The sequence below is a fragment of the Ambystoma mexicanum genome, chromosome 4q, assembly GCF_040938575.1.
Source record: "Ambystoma mexicanum isolate Mex_15411 chromosome 4q, UKY_AmexF1_1, whole genome shotgun sequence".
NCBI lineage: Eukaryota > Metazoa > Chordata > Amphibia > Caudata > Ambystomatidae > Ambystoma > Ambystoma mexicanum.
The window spans coordinates 440,566,437-440,591,798 of record NC_090928.1 but is presented as its reverse complement, the minus strand read 5'-3'; the positions used below and the strand labels follow the sequence as shown (position 1 = coordinate 440,591,798).

The following is a 25,362-nucleotide window of genomic DNA, read 5'->3' as shown; positions in this document are numbered from 1 at the left end:
GGAACCCACCTCACCGACAAGACCTTAACAGGACTCTCAGTTCTGTCGGTCACCTTAGCCTCCGATAGAGGAACCTCGGACCCAAGACCGGAAACAGCTCCTTCACGAGGGGCCTCGAAACTTGGTTTGGTACAGAAAACCTCATTAGTGGCCTGGGGGCACATCCCGGTGTCTGTATGGGAAGCTCCAGACAAGGAAACCTCGAAGCAAGCTCTGGTACCCACCGCCTCAGTAGAACTGGGCCATTGAATAGCCCCCACAGGTCTCAGATTGTAATCCGGTGTGAGCAGGCCCCTTATGGAGACCCTCAGAAAACTCTGGTACTTTTCTTAGGCCTAGAAGGCACCTCAGGGAGACCCCCGGTGACCGAGCTTTTAAAGCCCCTCCCAGACCAGGAAGACCCCAGGAAGGAGTCCCCCGGTTGGGGGAACCTAAAAACTCAAGAACTTACCGGGCGTCTCTTCTTGTCGATTAAACTCTGAAAATGCAGAGGAGGAACTCGCTTGAACACCTCCTCTCACCGTTCCAGACGACGTTGGAAGAGCCCGGACCGAAAGGGAATCGCAGTAGAAGCACAAGTCCCACCGGTGATCCGGACCCAAACACTCTAAACAAAGAGGATGGGGATCCACCCTAGTGAAACGTCATTCGGAGGAACAATTAGGAAAATCTAACTGAAACGGCATAGAAGGACTACTACGCGACCGCTAAACCAGAGCAGGAGAGAAGGACACTGGAAGAAAAAAAATCTTCCGAAGATTCAAGTGCATCAAGTCCCGAGCGTGCAGAGAAAAGGACTGATGGGCCATGCGCTGGGTGGAGCTAAGGAGGGCGGGGTTACGGCCGCGTGCGGTATCCCGTGTAAAAAGAGAAGGACACATTTTTGAAAAATGTGATGCTTTTTACAAAGCACTCCGGTCCCGGGTCCTGTCCCACAGGACATCGAAATGTCCCATAAGTATGGAGGAAAGGGGACGGGACGTAGGAGTAATAGTTATACGCGCAACCAGCAACATATGTGTCATTAATTTCGCCCACTTCCCCGATTTTGGGTATACCCCTTCATATGCTGCTTCAAGCAGCAGGGTCTTTGGGCACAACGGGAGGGGACTACCCGTAACATCATAAATAACCTGTATAATGTTCTCCCAAAAAGTCTGTATTAGGGGGCAGTCCAACCACATATGGAAGTACGGGCCTCGTGCCCTACAGTTTCGCCAACAGGTGGGGGGTCATGGCCTGAAAGTGGTGGATTTGTACTGGCGGGTAATACCACCGGAACAAGTTTCAAAGCACATTCATTGTTCGTCACGCATTTGGATGTGGCCCGACGTCTAGCTCAAATCTCCATCCATGCCACATCGTCCAACTGCAGACCCAGATCTGTCTCCCAAAGGATCATGTAGTCTGGGCGCCGCAGGAACAGGAGGTCTTCCTGCAACCCTCTGTACAATTCTGAAATCGCCCCCTTGTCTATGGGCTCCCCAATATTTAATTCCGGAGGGCTTAGGGACCATGTGGCGTTCGCTCTTATTTTGGGGTGAGTAATCCAACAGCAGAGCTGGATATATGCGAACCGATCCCCTTCGGTGAGTTTGAATTCTGTTTTACACTCTTCAAAAGTGTGTGGTTGGCACTCGGCATAAAGTTTCCCCAGAGTGGTTAATACTTGCTCTTTCCAGTGCTTGAGTACTCCTTTCGGGATGCTGGGAGTGAAGGTCGGGTTGCCAAAGACCGGGGTGGGTAGACCCAACCCCCTAGCGATCTTTATCCTACGAAGGACCCCGTCCCACACCTTCAGCGTAGCTTTCGTCATGACAACAGACGGGCCATTGTTTATGTAATGAGAGGGGGATAAAATGCAGGAAACAGAGGGGCATGGTGCATTGTGCGTGTTCTATCTCCAACAACCTCAGGCAGAAGTATCCACCACCACGTGGGCAGGTGGGCGGCCTCAGCATATTTCAAAAAGATTAGGGACCCCCAGCCCGGATCCCATCATTACCCTCCCAGGGATCGTAGATTTCTTTCCCCGCCAGATAAAACACAATACCTTACATTGCAGACTTTCTCATACGGCCTATCGGCAGGGATGAGCAATAATATAGCAGCCGGGGGAGGAGATTCATCTTGACGGCTGTAATCCGTCCCACCAATGAGATTTCTTGACCCGTCCACCTTTCTAAATCTTGTTCCAGTTATTTAATCAAAGGAGGAAAGTTATCCCCGTAGAGATCACTCAGAGAGGCTGTCAGGTGAACCCCCAGATAGGCTATTGAAGACATATCCCAGCTGACCGGGCAGATCGCCTGAACCGCTCTCACCTCTTGTGTGGACAGGCCCACTCTAAGAGCTACTGACTTCCCAAAGTTAATCTCAAACCCCGCCATCTGCCCAAACGTGTGGGGGTCCCTCAAGGCCGCCGTAGGGAAGGGATGATGTTATAGTCATGAGCACATCATCGGCATACATCGAGACCTTATGGGGTGAGTCCTGCACTTTCGGGACCTGGTTTGCGTCGTTCCCTCGTATGTGTTGAGCCAACGGCTCCATGACAAGAGCAAATAGGAGGGGCGATAACAGGCAACCCTGATGCGTTCCGCAAGTAAGGGGAATTGGGGGAGAACGTGCCCGATTAATCTGCAAGGAGAGGCAAAGTAGTTGGCGGCTATCGTCTTTCTAAATTGTGGACCAAAAGCAAATGCCTCCAGGGTCAGGTGCAGAAAAGACCAGTCCACCCAGTCAAACACTTTGGTAGCGTCTAATGCCAGGAGGGCCAGTTTCTCCTTTTTACACGCAGCCAGTCCGATCAGGTTCAGCGCCCTTCTCATGTTGTCTCCCGTTTTCCTGACCAAGAAGAAACCCGTCTGGTCCAGGTTAATCAATCGGAGAAGTGGGCCCAGGCGATTTGCCATCACCTTGGAATAGATATTCGCATCGATATTCATAAGAGATTGGCCTATACAAGCCAAAATCCTTAGGGTTCTTCCCCAGCTACAGGACCAGAATTGTATTGGTGTTTCTCATCGAGGACGTTACACTTCCCACCTCCCGGAATGAGTTAAGGGGGCGAGCAGCTGTCTACTAAACAATTTATAAAATCTAGGGGAAAAACCATCTGGGCCTGGGGTGCAGGCTTTCAAGAATTTAATTACTGCTTCCACTTCCTCAGGCTGGATCAGGGCTTCCAGGGCCTCCTTATCTTCCTGCGTCAGTTGGGGTTGGGAGGCCTCTGCGATGTATTGCCTCTGCGCTTCCATCGATCTGTTTCCCATACTGGGTTACCCCCGTTTGATTCTGGAGGCCGGCTATAAAGTTTTGCCTGCTAGCTTTCGCCAAATTCTGCGTTCGGAGGCGATTGGCCTTATTACTTTTAGCATAGTGAGCCTGTTTGACTGATAGTAGTGTCTGCGCCGTCTCTTCCGCACATAGGGCTTCCAATTTATTACGTGCCACTCGTAAAGCTGCATGCGCTTTGGGCGACCATCCCTTCCAGTACATACCTTCAATGTCCTTTAACTCCTGCTCCAGACGATCTCTTGTACATTTCTTCCTTTTGTAGTATGCCGCCGTGTGTGCCATTTAGTGCCCTCTAATAACCGCCTTCATGGCCTCCCATATTGTGGCCGGGGAGGTCAATACAGTGGGTTTTTCCCAAAAGTAGTTTTGAATGGTTTATGCCACCTCATCTCTTAAAGCCAAGTCAGGTCATACATGGGCCATTGTGGTCTGGATACGGGGGTCGGGTTCCAAGATCTGATCTGCAGCGACACTGGGGCATGATCCGTGAGAATCTTCGGGGCAATGAACAACTTATTCATAAAGGATGGGGTGAAACTAGAAGCAAGTCAATGCGGGAAGAAGTGTGGTGGACATGCGAGAAGAAGGTGTAGTCTTTTTCCTCTGGGTGCAATACCCTCCAGGCGTCCACCACACCTAAGGATCTGAAGATGTGGAGTAGTCACAAGGCAATTTTATAGTCTCTGGGGGCTGACCCATGAGATTTATACTTATCCGGGTCAGGAACCCCGTTGAAGTCACCTCCGATAATAATCTGACCTTCCAAGATCGAGAGGAGAATGGACTCCACATCTGTCAGAAAGCGTTCCTAACCCTCAGTCGGAGCGTAGATCGAGACCAGCGAATGCAATTGCCCCAGGAGCATCCCCTTCACTCCTATGAAACAGCTGCCCAGATCTGTGATTGAGTCTAGTTCCTGGAACGAGACGACCTACGCCATCAGAATAGCTGCACCCGCCTTTCTTAGTGCCCCCTGACGCCAAGAACTGCTTCGGAAATCTCTGCTCCTAAGACAGGCCTGGTACTCTGGCAATAGGTGCGACTTCTGCAGTAAAATTACTGTTCCCTCCAGGTCGTTCAAGAATTTCAATATGGACTTCAGCTTCACTGGGGAATTGAGGTCTTTAACATTCAGCGTCACAAAGTTCACCTCCTGAACTGGAGTTTCCGAGCATTCCTCGGTTGAACCTGCCGGGGGGGAGAGGCAAGGGGGAATCAAGTGTTCAGCCTTTGCCATTCAACAAGTAGGGGTTTCTGCATACCTGCTCCAGCTGAACTTTCCTTTAACCAAAAACAACTTAACTGTGAACTGAGTCCGGACTTTGGACTCCCAACTGTTCGGCTGCCACAAATCATCGGCAGCACACTCCAAGGGCCTTCCGGTGACATTCACCTTGGAGTCGGGGTCAGACCGTATGAAGCCTGTCCATTGTTACATTTTGTATCCTGTTTCTGTAGGTTTCATCGGGTTGGTCATCCGGGAAAGTAGGATAGACTGTGGACTCTTTCGCCGTCGTCTGTGGCCCGACATAGGTCAGACTGTAAGGACCCTTTTATCTTCTATTCCGATGCTTCTGGATCTTTGACCAGGCCAGGCATATCGGCTTTGAGAGGGGTTTGTTCGTGTCCCCTGTGGGAGCGACCAAGAGCCACCATCTTATACTGGGAGGAGGGGTTCAGGATCAATTCTACGTCTTCCAAATGTGTAATAGTGTGGCCGGTTCCATTGTAGGAGAACTGCACCGCGGTGGAGAACAGCCAGCGATAACTAATCTTTTAATCTCGAAGGAACTGTGAGAGGCCACAGGGCCCTCGGTTTCTGTATAGTCACAGCTGCAAAGTCCTGATAAATTTGCTGGGGGGGGACCCTGAAACGACAGTTTATCACGTGAGCGGCCAATTGCCATTCAGCCTCCTTTGACGTGTAGAAGTGGACTCGGGTGATCACATTCGGTGGGGGCTCAGTGTTTAAGCCTCTCTGTGGACGCAGTCTGTGGGTGCAGTCCAATAAGAGCTGGGACTTCTCGAGATGTGGCAGCAAGGATTGAAATATGTCCCCTATATATTGCGCTAGATTCTGGTCCGGGACTGTTGTCGGCACTCCCCTAATTTGTAGGTTATTTCGACAGACTCTGTTCTCCAGGTCCTCCTGCTTGTACTCCAGGGTCTCATTTCTGTCCATTAGGGCCTGGATCTGTTGCGTTTCCAGGAGCGATGATGCGTGTTCCCACGTCAGATCCTCCATCTCACCCAGTCTTTGCTCTGCCTCTGTAACCCTTTAGTCTGTCTGCTCCAGTTTGGTGGTAAGTTTAGTAACACAGGAGCGGAATTTTGACTTGATATCCATCATGAAGGCTTTGATATCTTCCTTGGTGGCTAGTTATCCGGTCCCTGCCGGCAATGCTTGTGGCGTGGATTTGGCTGACTCCAGCTTCTTTCCTCTTTCCCCCGGAAGCAACTTTTCAGGGACTTAAGGTGCTTGACCATCTTGTTGCTATCTCTCCGAGGTCTGCCAAGTTCCAGTTAGTGTAGAAGGCACTCGAAGGGTGTAAATGGGTGGTGCTCAACTACCGGCTTCGGGCTGGTCCAGCACTCCTTGGGGTGAGTCCAGGGCCAAACAGCTTTGTGATCTCCTTACTCTGAGGTGAGGGGTGGAGGAAGTTGGCTACTTAATTGTTCCGGTCACCCCAATAACCGTACAGTTCCCTTGGGGAACACTGCAAAATGATTATGACTACAGGAGTAAGCAGTAAACCCAATTGGTAGCAGTCTGCACCACCCAGATTTACCTGGTAGCTGTGGCTGAGTGTCAGACTTCTCTCAAGAAGAGTAGGGCAGTATATAGAGTATACACCATAGGGCTAAAAACACAGTAGAGCAAACAAACACTGACCAGAGCTTTGTATAAAAAGTATATAATTATTTATTTGAAACACACTTTAGGCAATATACTAGCACTCTAAATCAAAAGCAAGTTCAAACCCAGACAGGTAAAGTATACACACCTCCTTTGATAACTATCAGACAAGTCAGAGTTAAAACACCACGATTTGTTAAAACAGATGGGAGCGCGTAACCCGATGGCACTCCAATAGTTCAGTTAAAGGGAGAGAAAAAGGCAGAGCATAGAAATAAAACAGGTCCCAACACTTTTAGGAGTTCTCAGCAAGGGAATAAAGGAAGTAGATACTGTAGAGCCAAAGTTCATAGGCCAGGCCCACTTTAAATGGAGCAAAGCGAAATGTGCCCAGGATCACACGGTTTAAAATGCACTAAAAGTCTTTGCAGAATGTTCAAAAGAAGTTGGGGCGATTCAAGAAGGTAAAGTTAAAAGGTCTGGGCCAACCCAGTTGGAAAGCCAAGGATTTAAGGGTCATCTTGGGTAAACCGAAGAAAGGGAGGCCAGGCAGGACACAGTACCTTAAAGAGAGACGAAGCTCCAGCGGTGGCAGTTGTTCCTGGCAGTGGTTGCAGTTCGTTGTTCCGACCAGTGGAAGAGAGGATCTCGTCGAGGAGGAAACGTGGAGTCGTTGCACTGCACAGGGATGAAACCAGCCGCGGAGTTCGTCGATAAAAGGTGCGTTCCTTTTATTCACGGTCAAAGTGGTGAAGCTTGGCTATCCGGCCGCCGGGGTGCTTGGCACGGGCGATTCGACCAAGAGTCGTCTTTGGAAGGAGAAAAAGGGCGAACTGGTTGGTCCCACCAGCTCAGAGGAAGAAGACTTGTACAGCAGAAGATCTTCTCTTGTCGGGAAAGTGGTGAGGTAGTTGCAGCAGGGCTTCACCGGTGGTGTCGCGTTGCAGATGGCTCAGCTTCTTCCCTCTTCGGATTCTTAGGTCCTGTGGCGACTTCTGAAGTCCCAGTCCCAAAGGCCCTGCTTTTATGCAGAAAAACCCCCATTCAACAGCCTAGCTCTCACTCAAACATGCTAAGTGGTGAGCCGGGCGGCTCACCACTGGCCCAATCAGAACAGAGTGTGACTTGAGTTGCTAAGGCAACGCAGTCCAGGGTGCCAATTCCCTCCCCACCCATCCTGTGGAACCCAGACAGAGTGGCACCATTTGGAGGGCTTCTGTGGAGAAGCCCGCCAAAAAGTGGAACAAAGGGCTCGACCTTGGTTAGAGTTACAGAGACGGACACGAACGCAATTTTAGAAGAGAGTTCTGGCAACAAAAAAAAACAACCGTGGGTTTAATATTAAATAAATAAACCGGCGGGATCATTAACATTGCACCAAAAAGTGGTGCGTTTAAAATCAATGGGAAAATCCCATAGAGAATATTCCGGTGGAATATTTTGCGTGGTAACCACTGCCACCAGCCAGAAACTCGACAAGGGGGGACTGGACAGTGCCCCCTTGAAAACAGACCTAGGGGCAATATAATTAACCCCTTCCAGTACTTCCACAATATGATGGTTTGTACTGGTTCTGTTCATAATTTAAGACTAGTAAAGTCAATCAGGGGTAGTCAGTCCCAGGGTATGGAGTCTATGTTTAGGGGTCACTATGACACCCCTGTGTTACTGCACTGAGGGTGCTGTGTAACACATACACAAAAAAAACAGATGATGCCCTATGGAGTAAAAGACCCCATAGCCCAAAATCACACAAATAGTCCGAGACATACCTCAAATCATGTCTAAGAGTGGGAGTAAAAGAGTCTCACTCTTAGCAGGAGAAAAAAAAAACCCAAAAATCCAGCAAAGCTGCTGGGGGACTCAATAGGTTTGGGAAAGTAGCCTAATAAGAGAATTCTCCCTAACACCTGGGCACCCCAGGTACCCTCGGGACTGTTTCGGTGGCGTGGGAGCAATGTCTGCAGGATCTGGTGGCTGGCAGTAATGCGAGGGGAGATCCACAATCATTCCAGGAGCAAAAACGCGGAGGGCCCGCTACCTGTTTGAGGCCAATACTTGCTGAGCCGGGGGAAGTTCTCCTGTCCCCATGACCGGCAACCCTTAGTTAGTAGAGCTCCAATATTGGATGCATTGGCCTGCCAGTGATCTTGGAGGTTTGCTTCTCTTCTTAGCACCCTGTGAGCCCCGAGGTATGGGGGTGGGAGGAATGTGCCTCTCTCCCTGCTCTACAGGTGCCGCTGAGTGTTACCTCCAACAGGGGATCGCTGTTCTCATTCCGTGTCTGCCCACCCTGGCCAAACACTCACCAGTAATATATCGCTGCCTGGGGACCACTTTGCGGTGTGCAGTGGGGGAGCCGCGGGCTGGCCACTGTCCTCAGCCTGCAGGAGGATTTCACTCAGGCTGTAATGCCTGTGCGTCTCGGTGGGATGTTACATTGGGCTTTGTGGCACCGGCCATCCCTGGGTTCCAGGAACAGTTTTATTGTGGTGGCCACCCAGGGCCGTACGGGCTCTGCAGCTCGCCTATGGTCCTGGACTCCTGTCGTACCTTGGTGCTGTAATATAGAGGAGGAGCGGGGTGCCTCCCGGGTCCCGCTGCACTTCGTTAGTGTTGGGACGCCGCTGCGCCGTCAACTGTGGCTCGGCTGCTTCATCTGCTGTCGGGCTCCCTGGTCGGATACAGCGATGTGGCCACCCTGCTTGGGGACCAGGACGTATGTTGTGCCTCGGTGCGGACGGGGGGGTGGGGGAATGGAATGTCACTCGTCACTTCATGCAGGCGATCCGATAACGTTGCTGAGGTCCTGTGCACCCTCCGAATGCTTCACTCATCTTCAGATGATAGGCAAGCAGTTTGCCCCGTTGCGGGAAGGCGTTATAGCCCTCTGAGGGGTTTCAGTCGGCATTCGCCTATGGATGTACCGCCTCTCCCGTCCTCAGTCTAGCAGCCGTTGGCCATTTTTAGCAAACTGTAGCTGTGGTCCTGGGTTCGCCTGTGGATTTCTAGCATTTGTGCTGTCTGATATCGCTCCACGTGAAGACAGCTGTTGCATGGTCCCCTCTAGCAAAGGGTACTGGCTTCGCCAACGAGTAGATTCTGAGGAAACCCGGACTTACTGTTCTGACAACGGGCTTCTTACGGAGGACATTAGCAGAGCAGCCACACCGGTGGCGCTGCTGGCCACGCCCCCCAAATAAGCCTCTATTTTTAATGCCCTCTTTAACTTAGACCTTGCAGTTGACCCAGGTTATTAGAAAAACCACCAAAAAATGTTCCACGCAAAGACATGAGATTTTCCAAACCTGAATAACCTGCAACTGCACCTACCTACTTTTACAATATATAAAGTACATTTTCATGTATGCCTCTATGCGCAAATGTATTTATTTAAGCAATACATAGCCTACCCTGTATGTTTGTCTACCCCCTACCATGCAGAAAGTTAGCCCTGATCGCTTCAGCTCAAATACTCCTTTATAGACTGCTTTCCAAAGTGTAGGGCTGCTTCTAACCCACGGTCAGGGTATTCCCTCTAATAGACTGGCAATGTTAAGTTAATCAAATACAATTTTTATTCTGATCTCATGACCATTAATGTATTTCGACAAGTTACTACTCTCTTTATAACACCTGGCCAATGATCATCCTACAAATATCAGATTTGTTGCTAATGTATTGGGAAATATTCCAAAATACGTCATGTTGGGGTTTATATAAAGCTCTGTCGTGCTAAAAAGAATTGTGCATCTCATTCTGATGTGAGAAATGTACAAAGTAGCACGATCTACAAAGCATATAATTACACTAATGCTCAATGTCAGAAACTTTTCGGAAGGAGGTTTAGATGTGTCCACCATTTTAGAAATCGGCAAATGTTCTTATGTACAGGAAACCAAACACAATTCACTCCAGAAAATAAAAAAATGAATGAAGACACCCCTATCCCCCACCCCTCTCCAAGTGCGTATAGCGTATTCAATAGGAGGAGTAACAGACTGTGGAATAAGGAGCAAACCGCTCATGGCTCTTCATATAGACCCATATTGCAGAGGACATTATAGCTAAAATATCCCTACAATCAGCGAGAATGCACTCAAAGTGAGCAAGAGTTTCACTAAATCAATATTGGCTACTTTTAGTTTTTCTTCCAACAATACGCTAAAGATGACAAAAGATGTGTGGGATGTTCAGGAAAATAATACTGTGAATAACAGAAATGTTTAGCGGGACATAACTAAAGTCACTCCCAGCAAAGCTGAAAATGAAAGCCAAGTAAGAAAAGCAAACGAGTACTTAACTTAGTTATCTGGCACCCAGATATGTGCACATTTACTTGACTTCTCTACAAAGAGCGACCATTGTAAGGCTACAATAAAATGAAATACGTTTTGCACTTGAGAAATATGACAATACCTGCATGTCTTTAAAACCCAGTTCATTAAGAGTTTTCTCATCGTAATCCGTGGTCAATTCATGCCCAGATGAAATCATTCTGACAGGTCCCATCAAACCACCTGAAAAATAAACCAACATTTTTTCTGTAATACGAAAGGAAAACCATTTAATGCAAGATGAAAAACTAATTTGCTATACGAATATGTGATAATGGATGGTGTGCAAATTCGGCGTAAAAATAAGTAAACAAAATCAATTCAATAAAATGTGAACACGAACACTCAGCAGAAGACTAAGTGCAGAAGTACACATTAATTACCTTTGCTAATGTTTTTCTGAGGCTGATCTTGGAAACTTTGTCTGACATCATCAGAATGTGCAGTGCCAATCCGTGTTGGTGTCGAGGTCTCCCGTGACTAGGAACATGACATCACAGGCAGTATATATCGAGCCAGGTGCACCCCATGACATCAATTCCACCCCCCGCCCCTGCCCAGTAGCTGAGGCAACATGTAACATAATGATGTACCAGCTATCCGCATGAGGGGTATGTTGAAAGTGCAATGGACAGTTTTTGGTAAGAGCCCTACCCATTTCCGTTCTAGCAACAAACAATTGGCTGTCCTTCCTGATGCCCATGTGAGAGGGACATAGTATCTAGAAGTCCTCTTGGAGTCCAGGTGGTGTAATCTTGCCTCCACATTAGAAGTATGTAGTGGAGTGTAGAACGTGAATTTCTCTTAAGAAAAAACAGGGTTTGGCAACTTAACCAAACTCACTCACCCACTTAGTGGAAGTGATTGAGATCAGGACAATCAGAGCGCCTGAATATAATGGCTCAAAACGATATGCCATGAGGAACTTCAACACAACGTTCAAATCCAACCAAAGGACTTCACTCAGGGAGGTTTGGGGGACATATTAGACCTCGCAAAAAAGCTCAGGGGTCCAAGGGACGACCAAAATAGCAGTCAGGTAGCCCTTCACAGCACCAATTTGAAGGCCATGTTGGTGCCACAGAAAGCGTTAGAAGAGCAGCAGCTGGGCAGACCAAAAGATCTAGACCCAACCTCAAGCGGACAATCGTCGCTACCTGCAGACAGAAATTGGCATGATGGCAGGTCCACTGACTACAAGAAACACATGACGACGTCATTGCAGAGAAACAACTCCTTCTACATCATCCTCTCAGTAGCCAAGCATGGCGGAAGAGGCTGCTGAGGTGTGGGTGGCAGACACAAACCCCTGACTGGTAGAGACAATCGGGCCTCGTAAGCAGATGCCACGTGGGACTCAGATGTTTGCGAATTCTGGGGATCACATGCTTGAGCCCAGATGGGCAAACGGACATATTCAGGAATTACAGGTCAAAAATCTTCTGAGCCCAACCTCAGCAAAATGGGCAGTTGACAGTGAAATAACGATATGCAGGGTGTAGAACCATAGGCACATCTGTTGCCTGCACACGAGGAATGATTGTAAGCACCCAGTTTGGTGAAGAAGTGCATGGCTATTGTGTCATCTGTCAGGAGGACTAGGTTACACTTGCCCTGCACAAAGGAAAGAAAGGTGGTAAGCCTAGTGTCCCATAGCTTCATCATGTTGATGTGAAATTTTGTCTATGCAAGAGACCACAGATTGCTCACTTTAAGATCCTTCAAGTGAGGGTTCCAGCCCGTCACTTAAGAGTATTACAAGTTTTGCAGTGAAGGAAAAAACTGGTAGTTATTCCATTACTGCCATTTTTTTGGCAGTAACAGAATTACGACTGTTTCACCAAAGTGTGAACTACAGGTTTGGCCTTCAAGAAGAGGATTTTCTTACGGCATCATGCCTCGCTGTAAGCACCTAAGCTGGTGCTGACTGTGCAGCCACTTCTGAAGCCTTTAGAGACAACCATCCATCCCTCCCAGCCCCCCAGATGACCTGGCTGTCCGTCACTGCCAGAGGACAAGCTGTGGTTGGAGATCTCATCCCCAGGACTCGTCCACACACCCTGCTAAGAACTGACAGGTAGGTGTCGGGCAGGATGCCACTCCTCAAATCCTGAGAGGTACATGCTCATGGGAACCAGTAGGGACAGCCCTGGGGGTGGGCCCAGATTGAAGCATCCCCCTGTAGAGATCCTCCCCATAGCACTGATGATCCACATAGGTACGGGGCTATAGGCTGCACTACAGATCACAGGCCTGTAAAGTCAGAGTCCCACCTATGGCGCATAGCGACCTGGCATACGCGCAGCCCCCAACATTGGATGGCATTCCAGCTCGAAAATGAGGGCGCTTAGCAACTCTACGTTGATCGCAAGGCATCGTAACTCACAGCCTGTCACTGAAGGGGAGAAGGGGGTTATGAATGACCTCCCCCTGGGTGAACTCGAGCCCTGAGGAACTCCAGTACCCAAACTGTCTGGTGCGAGGGGTCAGCAATGAGAGGCAGATACAACGTTGAAGTATTCGCAATATTTGCCATGTTTATTAATTTAAAAAGGCCTATCTTGCCCTAACCAAAGGAGAATGCCCCTTCCCATGAAAACAAAACTAAAACAAGTTGACTGTGTGTCCAAATGCAGCTATCCCTAACAGTATAAAAGAAAAAGGTACAATATAGTGTCTGTCATCACTTCAATTAAGTTAGGCAAAACATCACATATATAATATGGGATACATTACTCACTGTAATCGTATTTCTGGTGTTTGTATCTGCTTAGATGAACAAGTTACTTCTTACCTTGTAACGTTCTTTCGATGGGATGTTCCTGTGACATATTCCTTATCTTTGATAGATCATCTCCCAGCTTGCTGGCCTCGGAAAAAATGTTTTTCAGTAGAGGGCGCTGCGCGTCGACGTCCCTCGAAGACCTACGTATCGGCGTCGACGTCACCACGCGTATAAATAGACTCGCACAGCGCCCGTTGCTCAGTTCCGTTTTGACGTTAACAGTTGTTTTACATGAATTGGTTATTGACCTTGAAGGGGCGTAAACTGCAACCACAAGGGAAGTATTACTGCGGGGATGGATGGGAGGGGCGATAAGGAATACGTCGGAGGAACATCCCATCGAAAGAACGTTACAAGGTAAGAAGTAACTTGTTCTTCGAAGGGATTGTGTCCTCCGACGTATTCCTTATCTTTGATAGACTCCCATAGCAGTGGTGTGCAATTGGAGGTGGGAGTAAAACGCCATGTTTCCTTTTAGGAATGAACCGAATGTAATATGGCTTTGCCAAACCTAGTCTCTTGACTAGAGGAGGAATCCAGGTTGTAAAATCTTGTGAAGGTATGTGCGAATGACCATGATGCAGCCGCACATATGTCTCGAACCGGAGCCCCCTTTGGAAGGCCGAGGATGCTGCGATACCCCTGGTTGAATGAGCCCTAAGATTTTGAGGAGGCTCTTTCCCAGCCAGTTTGTAACATTCCAGAATGGCCAAAATAATCCATCCGGAAATGGTTTGTTTTGTTATCGGTAGTCCCAACTTGTGCCCTGAGTAACCCACGAACAGTTGGTCTGATTGCCTAATCCTAGCAAGTCTGCTGATGTAAAAGCTTAAAGCCCGCCTTGGGTCCAGCCTATGTAGCCTTTCTTCCTCTTTCCCCGGATGGGGAGGCGGATAGGAGGCGGATAGAATGAAGGTTAAGTAATTTTCTGAGTGATGTGGAATTCAGAAAACCCCTTTGGGAGGAAATTAGGCTTCACCTGTAGGACAACCTTGTCTTTATGAAAAATTGTATGAGGGGGTTTACACATTAGAGCTTGTAATTCGCTCACCCTTCTAGCAGATGTTAAAGCCACTAATAAGACAGTTTTAAGGGTGAGAAATCTTCGCAAACAAGAGTGGAGTGGTTCGAAAGGAGTACCCATCAGGAAATTTAAGAATAAATTTAAGCCCCATAAAGGAACCTGGCAAGGTCTTGGAGGGTAGACATTAGTTAATCCCTTTAGAAATTGTATTTCTAAGGGTAATTTGAAATACAAAGGCTCCTCCGCAGTGCGCTTGAAGATCGATAGCGCTGCAAGATAGCCCTTGATAGTGCCAACTTGAAGGCCTGAATTTGCCAAGTAGAGTAGAAAGGATAACACCATTGGTGTACCACATGAAAAGGGGTCGATATTCTCTTCTCTACACTAGTTCCAACGGCAGCGGTATAAAGACTTTGTTGCTGGCCTTCTGGCCGAAAGCAACACTTCCATGACGTCATCAGGGAGGTCCCAATCCTTGTATGTCAACCTTTCAGAAGCCAGGCATGAAGGTTGAGGGTTCTGATGTCTGGATGGAGAACCTGACCTACCTTCTGTGAGAGAAGATTCTCTTTGAGTGGAAGACGAACTGGAGGGTAGATGTACATGTCCAGAAGGTCCGGGTACCACGTTCTCCTGGCCCAGTCTGGGGCAATTAGGATCATGGTTCTCCGGAATCTTCTCAACCTCTTGATCATTTGAGGAATGACAGGGACTGGTGGAAACGCGTACAGGAGTGGAAACTCCCAGTCCACTACGAACGCGTCCCCTAGAGCTCCTCTCGGGGTAAATTGCCTTGAACAAAACAGATTGCACTTTCTGTTGGTACTGGTGGCAATCAGATCCACTTGAGGGGTTCCCCAAAGGGTGAAGATCTCCTGAAGGACTTCCTGAGCTAGTTCCCACTCGTGGGAGACTGTGGCCTGCCTGCTCAGAGCATCCGCCGTCAAGTTCTTCTCTCCGGCTAGGTGGACTGCCGATAGAGAGATTCCTTCTTGAATTACCAAAAAACCAGAGCTGCATTGCCTCTCTTCACAGCGGCAGTGATCCTACGCCTCCTCTTTTGTTGAGGTAGTGCATGGCCACTGTGTTGTCCGTCATTATCAGGACATTTCTTCCCCTGTACAGATGGCAGAAAAGCCTTCAGCGCTAGTCTGATTGCTCTCAGCTCTAACAGATTGATTTGTAGTCTGGACTCCGATGGAGACCAACGACCGCTGATGGTCAAGTCGTTGGTATGGGTTCCCCACCCCGTGAGTGAGGCATCTGTGACTACTGTTATCTCCGGCCATGGTTGCCAAAACAGTTCCCCCTTCAAGATGTCTTTCTGGCAGGCCCACCACTGAAGGTCTCGAGCCACCTTGTCCGGAATCTGAAGGAGGTCTGTCATTCCCCCGTGAGAATTGCGACCACTGAGTTCTCAGTGCCCACTGAAGAGATCTCATTCTCAGGCGAGCCTCTGGCACAAGGAAGATGCAGGATGCCATGAGGCCTAGCAACCTCAAAAAGTCGAAGGCTGGGAGACTTTGGGCATTTTGAAACTTGGTGACCATCTGCAGAATATCTTGAGCCCTCACCTCTGGTGGCGAGGCTTTTCCCAGGGAAGTGTCCAGGACCGCTCCAATGAACTAGAGTCTCTGTGATGGTATCATCTGTGACTTCTTTAAATTGAGGGACAAGCCCAGTTTGTGAAGGAAGTGGCAGACATAATCTAGCTGGATCTGAGCTTGTTCTGAAGATACAGCTCTGATCAGCCAATCGTCCAGGTAGGGGTAGAGGTGGATCCCTTCCCTCCTTAGACTTGCAGCCACTACCGACATTAGCTTGGTGAAGACCCTCGGGCGGAGGTCAGCCCAAATGGCAGAACTCGAAATTGATAATGAGAGCCGCCAATTGCGAACCTCAGGTATTTCCTGTGTTTGAGATGGATTGGCACATGGAAATAAGCATCCTGGAGGTCCAGAGATACCAGCCAGTCCTGGAGCTGGAGGGCCTGAAGGATCTGAGAGAGAGTTACCATCTTGAACTTGTCCTTCCTGAGGAACTTGTTCAATTCTCATAAGTCCAAGATAGGTCTCAGTCCTCCGTCTTTCTTCGGTATGAGAAAGTAGGTGGGAGTACCAGCCCTTGTTCCTCTCCGCTACAGGTACTGGTACCGGTTCTATGGCACCTTTCTCTAGCAGGTCTACAATTTCCTGCAAGAGGAGCGGATCTGGAACTCTCAGAGAGCTGTTCCCCGGTGGATGACTCTGAGGGATGCGTAGAAAAGGCAGGCAGTAACCTTGGGCAACTGTCTCCAATGCCCAAGCATCTGACGTAATAGCCTGCCATTCCGTCAGATGTTGAGTTAACCTGCCCCCTACTGGTGTTTTGTGAAGAGAGTCCTCAGAACGGTTTGGAGGCGGCTGATGCAGATGCTGAGGGTAAAGAGGCACCTGCTGCTGCTGCGGCTTTGGTGTTTTTACCCCATCCACCTCGGGTGAATTTCTTCTGACCCCTTTGAACCGGCTGTCCTCTGCCCTTTCCGAATGAGGAATAGAAGCGAAAGGACTTACCTCTCCAAGAGGTTCCTGAGGGACGATATGGTGTCTGATGGATTGCAGCTCCTAAGGATGTTGCTGCTGCCTTTGATGTTTGTAGTTTTTCTAAACTGTCATCCGCCTTCTTACCAAACAACAACGAGCCATCAAAGGGCATATTCAAGAGTCTGCTTTGCACATCTGGAGCAAAACCAGACTTTCGCAACCAAGCAAATCTCCTGGTGGTTGTACTTGCCGGCATGGCCCTGCTGATACTGTCAGCAGAATCAATGCCAGTCTGAAGGGATTTGCACATTGCGTCCTTACCATCCTTAATGATGTTGAGAAACGCTTCCCTTTCTTCTCCCTCCGGCAGGCAGTCAGCCGCTAATGAAGCACACTCCCAAAGTGTGTGGCTGAACCTTGCGAGTGTACAAGTAGCATTGATGGATTTCAACGCCATGCTGCATGCAGAAAAGACTTTTCTGGCCATAGAGTCATATCTCTTATCATCCCTGTCCTGTGGAACAGTAGGGTAAGCCGATTTACTGCCTGCTGAAGTAGCTGCCTGAACAACCAGACTCTCCGGAGTTGGGTGTTTTGATAAATATTCAGGGTCAGCAGAAGATACCCGATATTTAGCTGATAATGTTTTGTTAACTGCCGGGATTACCTCAGGTGTCTCCCAGTTTGCCAATATTCTCCTTTGTAATGCCGCATGAAATGGCACCACAGGATCCTTCTGTGGACCTTTGACCAAGATGTCTGTGAGGTCGCCTTGCTGAAAAGCAGGTGAGGGTGTGGACCATCCCATACACTCTATTATCCTTGCCATCAAGGTTCTATAAGGAGTTTCAGCATGTTCCCCTGGGTCTGGTGTGGCAAATTCCACTTCTGGGGAAGTGTTCAACCCACTTGCTTCCTGTAGGGTTTCATGGAGGTCTTTAAATTCCTCTGGTGCAGGAGTTGCAGATCCCTGCAACTCAAAAGGTCTTTGATAAGACCCTGGAGTGACCATGTCTTGAAAATGGTATAAATCCCATTTCCAGAGCAGAAGGAGCCAAATTGGCTGAGAAAACGTCAATGTCGTCGACGCAGACGTTAAAGGCATCGAAGCCATCGAGAAAGGTGGTAGAGGCCTCGATGAACTCGAGAGTATCGGGATTCTACTCGAGGTTGTCGATCACATTCTCGTGCTTGAGGCTTTCGGTATGGCCACTGGCTGTGAGGTGGCCGTGGGTTTATCCTTTCTCGGCGTCGAAGACGGCGTCGACTCGACTGACCTGTGTGTCGAAGAACCCTTCGATAAAGGCGTCGACGACGCCCATCTATGAGTCGAAGGGATCTTCGACGACGGCGTCGAAGACGCAACTCTGCCTTTACTCAAGGGTTCGTGACGCTCTCAAGTGGCTTCTTTCGGCGGGTACTGCGACTCGCGGCTGTTAGGCAGAAACCTGTGCAGTTCCCTTAGGGACCACTGCAAAAGATTTAAGACTACAGGTGTTTGGCAGTAAAGCCACTTGGTAGCAGTCTGTACCACACAGATTCACTTGGTAGCTGTGGCTGAGCAGTCAGACTTCTCTCAAGAAGAGTTAGGCATTATGCAGAGTATACACAATAGGTACAGAGACACAGTAGCACAAACAAACACTGACCAGAGCTTTGGTGTAAAAGTATATAATTATTTATTTAAAAACACACTTGTGATTTACACTAGCAAAAACGAGGTAAGTAAATTCAGCACACAGTCACTATCATATATATACAACCCTATTCACTTATTAGATAAGTCTTAGTGAGGAACACCACTTATTTTCAGACAGGGGTGAACACTTAACATAAAATAACACTATAAGTTGCAACGAAAAGGGGGAAAAAGGCAGAGTTAAGGAAGCAGACAAGTTTCAATTCTTTTAAAAAGAACCACAGTAAGGCAGGATAGGCAGAGTTCTACTGGAGAGCAAGGAAGTCAATTGCAAGGCCCAGTGCTGGAGAGAGCAAGCAGAAGGGGTCCAGGTTCACACAGTGGGGTTATGCCCAAAGAGTTTTGTAGATAGTTCGCACAAAAAGGATGAAATAAAAGTCAGGAAAAGTTAGCTAGGCTGTCCCAGGCTAGCCCAGGTTAGAAAGTCGAGGCTTTACTGTCACCCCGAACAATCTGTCGCAAGGGAAGCCAGGTGGGACACAGTACCTTAAGTGTGAAGGAGGCTCCAGCGGGGGCAGTTGTTCCTGGCAGCAGGTGCAAGTCGGTGTTTCGTCCAGAGGAAGAAGAGGTCTCGCCGTGGAGGAAAGATGAAGGTCGTTGCACTGCCAGGGAAGAAACCAGCCGCGGCGTCCTTCGGTTAAAAGGTACTACCCTTCTCTTCGCGGTAGTGGTAAACCGTGGTGTTCCGGTTGCCGGGGTGCTTGGCACGGGCAAGGCGGCCACGAGATGCTCCAGGAAGGTGAAAAGAAGGCAAAACTGGTTATCCCCACCAGTCAAACGAAGAAGACTCTCCGGACTGGAGATCTCCTCTGTCGTCGGGAAAAGTGGTGAGACGGTTCAGCAGGGCACCACCGGTGGTGTCGTCATTGCAGGTCTTCTGAAGTTCCAGTCCCCAAAGCCCTGCTTTTATGCAGCACATCCCCATTCACTCAGCCTAGCTGTCAATCAAACATGCTAAGTGATGAGCCGGCTGGCTCACCACTTGGGCCAATCACACAAGAGTACGACTTGAGTTACCAAGGTAACTCAGTCCAGGGTGCCTAAACCCCCTCCCACACCCCCTGTGGTACCCAGACAGAGTGGGACCACTTTTGGAGGCTTCTGTGGAGAAGCCCGCCAAAAAGTGGAACAAAGGGCTCGACTTGGGTTGGAGTCACAGAAGAGAACACAAATGCCATTTTAGAATCGAGTTCTGGCAAAAAATACCAACCGGTGAATTAATATTAAATAAATAAACCGCCGGTATGTTCGAGGCTATAGGAATTAAATAAAGGTAGTAGCCTCGAACAATGGGAAAATCCCATAGAGATATATTCGCGGTCGAATATAAAAAGTAGTATCCACTGCCACCAGCCAAAACTCCATCAGGGGGGACGGAGACGTGCCCCCTCAAACAACAGATCCCGGGGCAATCGAATTGCCCGGACCAGTACGTCCACAATATGATGGTTTGTACTGGTTTCTGTTCATAATTTGGGACTAGTAAAGCCAATGGTGACTTTACATGCCCTGGGAGACAGTAGTCAGTCCCAGGGTATGGAGTCTATGTTTGGGGGGTCGCTACGACACCCCTGGGTTACGGCACGGAGGGTGCTGTGTAACCCACATCAAAAACACATGAGACCCTATGGAGTAAAAGACCCCATAGCCCATAAAACACATGTAAAGACAAAGGAACACCTCAAATCATGTCTAAGAGTGGGAGTAAAAGAGTCTCACTCTTAGCAGGAGAAAAAAATAAACCCCAAAAATCCAGCAAAGCTGCTGAGGGACTCACTAGGTTTGGGAAAGTAGTCTGTACAGAGAATTCTCCCTAACAGCGGCTTTTTGATTTTTCGGGTCTTTCACCCCGGGTATCACCCTCAGCAGTCTTCGAGGGGGTCGAGGGCGCTTTCTCGAAGACGCTTAGCATCTTTTTCCTGAATTCCTCCCACTCAGCCTGACAGCTATGTTTTGTGGGGCAGGAGACCCTTTTTGGGGAAACGGAAGAAGACGCAGACGAGGAAGGGGATCTTCGACGTCTCTTCTTTTGAATGCTTCAATCTCGAAGAGTGATGGGAACTGCTTCGAGACCTAGAACGAGAATGTCTTGTGATGGCGAGAAGATGAATGTCTCGACTCCGCCGTGGAAACTTTCGAAGAAGTTTTAACTGCCTTACCTCTCTCGAGCTTCCCCTTACGCTCCTTAAAGGCTTTCGCCGTCATGGACATGCAGTCCTCGCACTCCGAACAATGGTGCTCAATTCCCAGGCACCACAAACCAATCCTGTGAGGATCCGTCAACGACATTTTCTTTCCACAGTCTCAACATTTTTTGAAGCCGGACCGTGGCGTCGTCGGTTCGGGTGAGGAAGCCATCGAGTACGAGTCGGTAGTCACGAGTAATATATTGATATATTTGACTGAAGAACTGAGCAACGATATTCCGAGGCCACACAAAGCGCAGAAAAACGGAGCTGAGCAACGGACGCTGCGTGAGTCTACTTATACGCGTGGTGATGTCGACGCCGATACGGAGGCCGTCGAGGGACATCGGCTCAAGGGATGTCGAAATTTTTTTTTCCCGAGGCCAGGAAGCTGGGAGATGATCTATCAAAGATAGGGAATACGTCAGAGGACACAATCCCTTCGAATCACATCTGCATAGTCCAACATCTAGTAGTAGTCGCAGAGTATTACCATATTTGTTTAAGAAAATCTGACGTTGATAAGGTGTGTTAGTATAAAAGAATAGAACAAACAAACAATTCCCTGATCAGACTATTGAATAAGTAGTAGCAGTCTCCTTATTATAGAACGATTGTCTGCATTCATTGGCATCCTGCGTGCATTGACCCAGGGTGCCATTTTCAAAAACCATATTTATGTTGACATTGTGACGTCACACGCATTTTGTGTGACATCACCCTTAACCTAATTGTGCACATAGAGGAATTCTTTCCTAGCGAAGCGTGATGCCGTTTTATGAGTGCATTCAGACTTTTCCAACAGTGGCCCCAGAAAGGCTGCATGCTCTCTACATGATATCCTCACAAAAGCATAAAATGTACTAACTCACTTTAAGGGTAACGTATGGTTTTTACAGCCTGTCCCCATTGAATAAAAAGGCATAAGACATGCATCCTCTTTGAATTGAGGAAATATTGTGAGGTGCCAGATTTGGACGTTGGATGTGGCATACCTTACCCTGTTGGAATAAATGTAAATGTTGCAGCAAACTCTTAACTGGAAAAAGATCAAAACCTGCAGCGCACGTATATGGACTTGAGTGTGAAGCTTGCATTGCATGCATAGTGTTGAGTGGCATATACTTGGGTCTGTCGTCATCCTACATTAGGTGCCCAATTTGTTACAGTAACATAAAAAATGTAATACCCAAATTGTCAAGGCCCCCCTACGTATTGTATAGTCAGCCAATTGTATCTAGACATATGCTTATTTACATTGGTGTTGCGATTACTGCGATTGCCATAAAACTAGGGTTCGTCTTGATAAAGACCACCCCCGCATTGTGTTAGTTCGTTGGACTCATTTTATGAGTCTAGATATGCGAATCAGATTGGCCATTAATATCATGCTTTTCCCATAAGCTATACTTTTCCCATTTTCAAAACTGAGCACCCATTATACTGGAGTGTAAAGATAATATAAATGTTTCCTCCCACATAGAAAATACACTTCCTGTTTCCCAGATAGCCACCCATTATAGTGGAGTAAATAAATATGGACAATTTGTTCATATTCGTTTGGTCCTATACCCCGAGTCCCAGATACAGGTTTTTGGTTTCATCTACGTTACCAACTTTCTAACTAGAAGATCATAATGCATATATCACAATAAAATGCAGTTAACCCTTACAATTAATAGTCAACTTCAAAGGGCAGATGTGTTCATCGTATAATTAACATTGCCCACTGCAGGTTTTGGCCTGTTTAAGATCTGTTAGCTTGTTCTATACAACCTGAAACTGACAGTTCTCCTGACTTACATAAGATTTTTTTTGCATAAGACAAATAATGCCTGAAAAAATAGAAACATGTCACACGAGTAAAAATCACTAAAGTTACAGTTAAGACATTTTCATAACAGACAATTGTTTGTAGAAAGACCCCCATCTCATGGTCACTATTTAGACCAAGTTCAGTTGTCTGCATCTTGCAGATGGTATTTGTCTAAGTTTTAGTTATCGGTCACCTCCCCTTTTGCCCATAGTCAATTGTTGCAGTCCAATAAACTTAAGGTCCCTCTTGTCATTCATCTGGTGGGAGTTTTGCCAGAGAGATGCCAGAGAGAATCTTGGCTCCCAATGGTAGCCATGTGTTCCCGAATACAAGTTCTCTGATGGTCCTACCTATATAGATCTTGGAACAGATGCAAAAATAAATAAATATATACATTTTAAAAATCGCATGAGCCACATACTTTGTCTAGCAGTTGATCAGATCTTTAAGCAATAAGCCCCGAGCTGCGGGGGCATTACCGAGTCAGACAAAGCCCCAGGCCCATAGTTAACGAAGGCCCCAGGGCTTTACCTGATCAGTAATGCCGCCGCGGTGAGGGTCTTATTGCTATTAGTACCCTTGCCCCTAAGACCGGTATACTAAAAGTATATATTTTTTTCTGTTCCGAAACGCTCTGGTATTTCAGAACATAAAAAAATGGAAATAAAATGGCAGCCGGGGTGTCACAGTGCCTGCCCCCAGACATCAGGAGCAGACCAGTCGGCCCAGAGTACTGGCACCCATGGGGACCTTTAAGGCCCCAAAGGATTGCCTAAGGGCTTCCTGGACTCAGTTGGCGCCAGGCTCATACTGCTTTTCAGGCAAGATAGGTTATCGAGTAATAGAACCATGTACAACCCAGTCTGAGGTTGGTTGAAAGGACTACTTTATCTGGGGACTATTTGATAAGGTGTGGTGCAGGGACTACTTTACCTGGGAACTGCTTCTGGAAAGCTATTTGATCCACGCCAGAAAAACAGAACGCGCTTCGCATTATTCTGCACTCCTGCAGCAGAACGCTCACTGTGTCTGCAGCTCCAGTCCTGTCTTCAGCCACGCCCGTCCTGGTCATCGCGATCCGCGCCTGCAAATGAAGGAGAGATCACAGATTAGAACAAGAGCTTTACCCGATACTCCATCACCATCACCCGGGAGTCTCCGCATCTGCAGAAAAAGGAACATCAGTTAACCGCACTACGTAAGAAGCAGCTTAAAGACAATTAGCATAGCGCAGCGTGATATTCACCTAAGCGCTGTACGTCCACGCAATACAATGAGGCATTCTCACGCGATCACCGTTCCAGTGCGGCCACATCTGCAGAACAAGGAAAGAAAACAGGTGAGCTGCGCTTCGCTAAAGGACATTCATTCAATCTCGCGCAGCATAGTACTCACCAGAAGCAGTATTCACTTGCGGTCCCGCGAGTCACCATTACCCGACCTTCGCTCCGGCGGCGCCGCACCTGCAGAAATAAAAGGAGACAGCGGATTAATAGCACGAAAGAACAATATCACTTTTTGGACATTTTTGAATCGTGCAAGTATTGAAACTTACCTTGGCATTACCTCATTTCATCCGAAGGGGAGTCGCCTTTCTTCGGGAGTACCTCAAAGGGGAATCTGCAAAGAAAGGTACAGGAGTGAACTTTAAGACAACCAGAACTCTAAAGCATTTCACGTTATACAGGATTGGCATAAAGACTTACCTTATAGTCATTGTTTTCTGGAACTCTGCCATAAGGCTACACGATCAATGAAGTTAACTGGATCCCTGAATCTCAACGCACCCCTGCACACATTCGCAGGATGGAGAGCCCATCCTTCATAACATTAAGGTGAGACACAGTGAAGGGACATTGGGAGGTCGCGGAAGTGGAAGTTGGCCCTTCTCCTTACTGCTAGATAATTTATCACTTTCACCATTTTAGGCAAATCTTTCTTCGTGCTCAACAGGCGAAACTAAAGGGGCAGGTGCAGTCCCTCATCACTTCGCTACGAGTCACGCTGGTGGAGACTGCCGCAGTCCAGCTTCGTTCGGCGCCCCTGTGGAAACCAGGTGAGCGTAACACGGGGAAGGGAAAACTAAGTCAGTTTTCCCTTTTCATGGTGGCCATTGGGAAATATAGAAAAAAAGTAAACAAAAAATGTCTGCAATGGAAAAGAGAGAAGGGACTACGTGTAGTCCCTTCTTCCTTTCCATGATGGCCTGTCACGAATCGAGAGCGGACGTGCTGGGGACAGAAGTGTTCCCAGTGCGTCCGCTCCTGAAATGGACCAAAAAGAAGGTAAGTGGGGTTGGGAGGGCAGGGAGGGGGTGTTTGAATGGGGGAGGGGAGGGAGGGAAATATACCTCGTCCCCCAGCAGGGGAAGATGGCAGCCACCAGCCATGTGGTGGCTCAGAGCAGGGATTACCCCGTTCCGAGCCTCATCATTGGCTTAGTGGCTGCCACACACCCCACCGGGGACAGAAAGGAACGTTGGAAGAGGGATTTCCCAGTCAGGTAAAGCCCCGGCCAATCAGATTGCATGTTAGTTGAGTGCTTGGATGAGTGAATGTACACATTGTGCATGTTTAACTAAGTAATACCAGTACTGGTCACACCCTGCGCGGTTCATAAAAAGGAAGAACTCAATTTGGTTCAGAGAGTGGGAACCTTAGTAAAAAATATTCCTGGTGCTGAGTCCAGGAAAATGTGCAGATCATTTTCTAAGCGCAGCAAGTGCCAGTGCTCCAGTAACATCTTGAACATGTGGATGCTGTCCTTGCAGTATCTAGTTATACATTTGGTAGTATGGAACAAGTTACTTACCTTTATCTCCTGTTCTCCAGCATGG

General features: G+C 48.1%; 1 protein-coding gene across 1 annotated transcript in view; it reads right to left on the bottom strand.

Moving 5' to 3' along the window:
• USP34 (ubiquitin specific peptidase 34) overlaps window positions 1-25,362 on the bottom strand; it is a 3,618,222-nt gene that overhangs the window by 2,260,096 nt on the left and 1,332,764 nt on the right. Inside the window, exon 27 of the mRNA XM_069608012.1 lies at window positions 10,577-10,677. Within this exon, the coding sequence (XP_069464113.1) occupies window positions 10,577-10,677 (101 nt within the window). The remainder of the gene's footprint in view (window positions 1-10,576; window positions 10,678-25,362) is intronic.